Here is a 4208-nt window from a genome sequence, read left to right on the forward strand (position 1 = left end):
CTCTCTGAACATGGCAAACAATGAGGGCTGATGAGAAGCCAAGGACAATGGTACAGGGTTTTGATCCTACTTCATGTTCTGGCTTTGTGGGAGCCTAGCCAGTTTGGATATTCACCTTACTAGACCTGGACAGAGGGGGGAGGACCTTGGACTTTCCACAGGGCAGGGAACCCTGACTGCTCTTCGGACTGGAGAGGGAGGGGGAGAGGATTGGGGGGAGGGGGAGAGGGGCAGGAGGAGGGGGAGGTAAATGGGAGGCTGGGAGGAGGCAGAAACTTTTTTTTCTCAATAAAAAATAAAAAAACTAAGACAGAGGCAGAACGTTTTTAACTTTCTGTGTCGTAAAAGGAATAAAATTAAATCCTTATTTCAAGCCTCCTCTTGAGATTAACTGAAGATTAAAAGGGAAGTAAAGATGTGGACAGATGCATTTATTTATGCTGAGTTACCATGTGTCTATCTGTGAACTTAGCCTATGGTCTATACCCATCTATCCTATAGCTGATACAGCAGGCACCACCCACTGATGTCTGAAGTGTGGATTTCCACTTAAGAAGAGCACAGTAGCAAGCTAAATCTTCCTGGAATGTCAAGTAACTGAAATGACTGATTTGTCAGGAAAACCATCTGGGGGGGGGGGAGGACAGTAAAGATTGCAACCAAGTGTGACAACCTAAGTTCAAGTCATGAACGCACATGACTAAAGGAGAATACTGACTCCTTCAAGTTGTCCTCTGAACTCCACATACACGCTGTGGTATATATGTCCCTCACATATACACAGTAAATAAAGAAACAAACTGCCAGAATTCTCTTTGCAAGGTATTCTGTATTCTGACATCCCTGTGCTGCTGTTATTCCTGTTGTTGTGGTTTAGTGGTTTAGTTTGGGATTGGTTTGCTTCTGCTTTTTTTTTTTTTTTTGAGATACAGTATAACTACACAGCCTTGACTGACCTAGCACTCACAAAGATTTGCTGGCTTCTACCTCTAAGTGTTGAGGTTAAAAGTCTGCACAACCACACCAGGCTTGTATTTTGATATGGCTTCATTCGTTCCTTCTGAAACACCTAGAGTACGTTACAATAAAAATTGTGTGTAAAATAACAAAAAATGAGTATTATAACTTAGACTGTTCATGCAAAATGATGCATACCAGACAGAACATATGACTCAGAGTATAGAGAGCCTTTTATCTAGAATTCTTTCAGGTCTGGAGTTTAACTCAGTGTCAGGGTGCTTATCCAGATTCAGTCTCCAGAGCCAAAACCAAAATAATAAATCTTTCATGAGGTTGCAATTACAAGCATTCCCTTTATCATTACTTCAACAATCCTCTGAAGTTGAGGGGGAAACTTTAAGGGGGCACATCTTTCTGCTAGCGTGTGAAGTTCCGAGGGAAACTTTAAAGGGGCACATCTCTGAAGTTCCGAGGGAAACTTTAAAGGGGCACATCATCTTTCTGCTAGCGTGTGCAGAGGGAAACTTTAAAGGGGCACATCTTACTGCTAGCGTGTGAAGTTCCGAGGGAAACTTTAAAGGGGCACATCTCATCTTTCTGCTAGCGTGTGCAGAGGACCTGTGCTAAGTAGAACTAGTGAGAGAGGGTTGGATAAAAATTCCAGGGTTTCCATCTCAGCAAAGAACATAATTATGCTCTTCCTAAAGTGAAGTTTTGCAAGTCAACATTTTTCCATCCAGCTATACAAATGATCATATTTGCTTTGTTGATAATAAAACATGTTTTCCTGGAAGTCCTTCCTCTATGTACCATCCCTTCAACACCCATGAGTTGAAGTGGTTCTGTGCTGAATCATGACCAAGGATGTTCAATGTTCTTTACTTACCAGGGGCTCAGGCTCCATCTTTAGGAGTGGTACAGCCTTAGAAGTGTTCCAATTCAGACAACAATGGGAGGAAGAGAAAGCAGCGCCCATGGGTTGGAACTAGTATACTTAGGAGCTGGCTTATGTTGACATCTGTATGACCTTGTAAAATCTACCTTGAAATTACTCAGTTTAATCCATGTTTTCTCAATTTCTAGTGATTTTCTAGTCATAATGGAAGAAGAAAAATATAAAATCAATATTTATGAAAATTTAGGTCTCCTCTCACCTCATGAGCAACTCGTGTGTAGTATTCATTTCTTTCACAGATTTTCTGATGCCTAGGTGGTTTTTGTCATTGTGTGTAATGTCAAAACATTAGTTAGATAGAAAAATAAGCATTTTAAGTACTGTTATGTCTACCTCATTGGTAACAGTTTCATTCACATTGTTATGTAACCATCACTATCATCCATCTACAGTACATTTTTGTCTTCACTAATCCAAAATTGTATATACTTTTAAACTTTCCTTCCTCTCACTCCACAACTTTGCCAACTACTATTCTATTATGAAATGTAAATGAGGATTAAATCATCAAAATCTAAAATCAAGGTAGCTGCAGAATCAGGATGCATGGTCTAGAGGTTTTGCTCTGCTGCACTTACCAACCCACACTCTAAATGGGTGCCACGGGCTCTGAAACTGCAGTGTTCTGATGTGGAGTCTCCTCACTGCTCTTTTCATGTCCTTGTTCCTCAGGCTGTAGATGAAAGGATTTAGCATAGGTGTGACCACAGTGTACATCAGTGAGGCCACCGCAGTATTGCCGGAAGAATGTGATACAGCTGATCCAAGGTATACTCCAACGGCTGTTCCATAAAATAAGCAAACAGCTACCAGGTGAGAGCCACAGGTGGAGAAGGCTTTCCACCTCCCACCTGGTGATGGGATTCTCAGAATGGAGAAGATGATTTTGTAGTAAGAGAAGCAAATTCCAGAGAAAGGAAGTGAACCAGAGATGACACCAACAAAATACATGACTATGTTATTAATGAATGTGTTAAAGCAGGCAAGATTAAGGAGTTGTGCAGGGTCACAGAAGAAATTGGAAATTGCTACATCTTTGAAGTGGATGATTTGTAAGGCAATGAAGTTGTGTGCCTGAGAATCCATAAGACTAACCAAAAAAGACAGGAAAACTAAAAGGCCACAGAGGCGAGGATTCATGATGAGTGAGTAATGCAGAGGGTGACAGACGGCCACAAACCTATCATAGGCCATCACAGTCAGAAGCATGCCATCCATATATCCAAAAAGGATCAAAAATGACATCTGTGTAAGGCAACCCACATAGATGATCTCTTTGCTGTGAGTTTGGATGTCCACAATCATCTTTGGAACTGTGGTAGAGATGAAACAGATGTCAGCCAAGGACAGGTTGCAGAGGAAGAAGTACATGGGGGTGTGGAGGTGGGAGTCAGAGCTGACAGCCAGGATGATAAGCAGGTTCCCAAGCACTGTGACCAAGTACATGGAGAGGAACAGTCCAAAGAGGATGGGTTGCAGTCCTGGATCATCAGAGAAGCTCATAAGATGGAATTCAGAGACACGTGTCAGGTTTTGTCGTTCTATATTGTTTGGACAACTTTTAGAAATGAAAAGATAGTTAGCAAAAGTGACAGGAGCTTATCATCAATCAACACTGTGTCTGTATCTTGGACTAAAGCATCTGATTCTGTCTTGCAAAATTATCAGGTGACTGTACATCTTTGGCAATGTTTCCGATTTGCTACAATCTCACTATTCTTTTTAAACTTATTTTTGTTGACAATTTCATACATGTATAAAATATATTATGATTATATTATCCCATTACCCCATCAATCCATTTCTCACCCATGATGACATCTTTTTTATCAACAAGTCCCCTCCTACTTTTATTCCTTTTTATATAGCACAAAGGCACAAATACAACCTATTTCCCATTGGCTTGTGTTACTTACTCATCCCTTTCTACACTCATTTACATAGAGATATTCTTAGGAGGAGATTGCAAGACGAAAATCATTAAATATACCATCCCTGATCACAATATATTACAAAATATACAAAATACAAAATAATAAAAATATAATTTAAAAACTCCTTCCCATGCTGAGAAAATACAATTCTAACTAAAGGAAATCAAGATACTACCTAAAATATCTATGTTATACTAAGATGATGTATGAATTGTCTTGATATGATAGTCTAAGACTAAAGATTTTGATATGGACTATTTATAAAATTTCTGTAAGGCTAAAGGTCACATTTTTGAGATTCAAAATATCACTGAAAGTTCATAATCCCAGAGAATTTTTTATGTTCCATTTAACTCATG

At 39.6% G+C, this 4208-nt stretch overlaps 1 protein-coding gene across 1 annotated transcript; it reads right to left on the bottom strand.

The window, feature by feature from the left end:
* Positions 1-589: 589 nt before the first annotated feature.
* On the bottom strand, positions 590-3454 carry LOC101981694 (putative gustatory receptor clone PTE01). The gene is made up of 2 exons (XM_005347437.2): positions 2561-3454; positions 590-673 (listed from the first exon to the last, which is right to left on the bottom strand). Exons 1-2 carry the CDS (start codon positions 3416-3418, stop codon positions 590-592), a joined length of 942 nt encoding a protein of 313 aa, XP_005347494.2. The 5' UTR covers positions 3419-3454.
* Between the last annotated feature and the right edge of the window lie 754 nt (positions 3455-4208).

This window comes from Microtus ochrogaster, chromosome 5 (genome assembly GCF_000317375.1).
Source record: "Microtus ochrogaster isolate Prairie Vole_2 chromosome 5, MicOch1.0, whole genome shotgun sequence".
Classification (NCBI taxonomy): Eukaryota; Metazoa; Chordata; class Mammalia; order Rodentia; family Cricetidae; genus Microtus; species Microtus ochrogaster.

What these genes read in the sequence shown, in the direction of transcription:
- LOC101981694 (XM_005347437.2), bottom strand. Translation starts at nt 3,418, where the DNA reads ATGAGCTTCTCTGATGATCCAGGACTGCAACCCATCCTCTTTGGACTG. An exon ending in ACAAGGACATGAAAAGAGCA is followed by an intron (nt 674 to 2,560) that starts GTGAGGAGACTC and finishes ACTTGAACTTAG; the next exon opens with GTTGTCACACTTGGTTGCAA.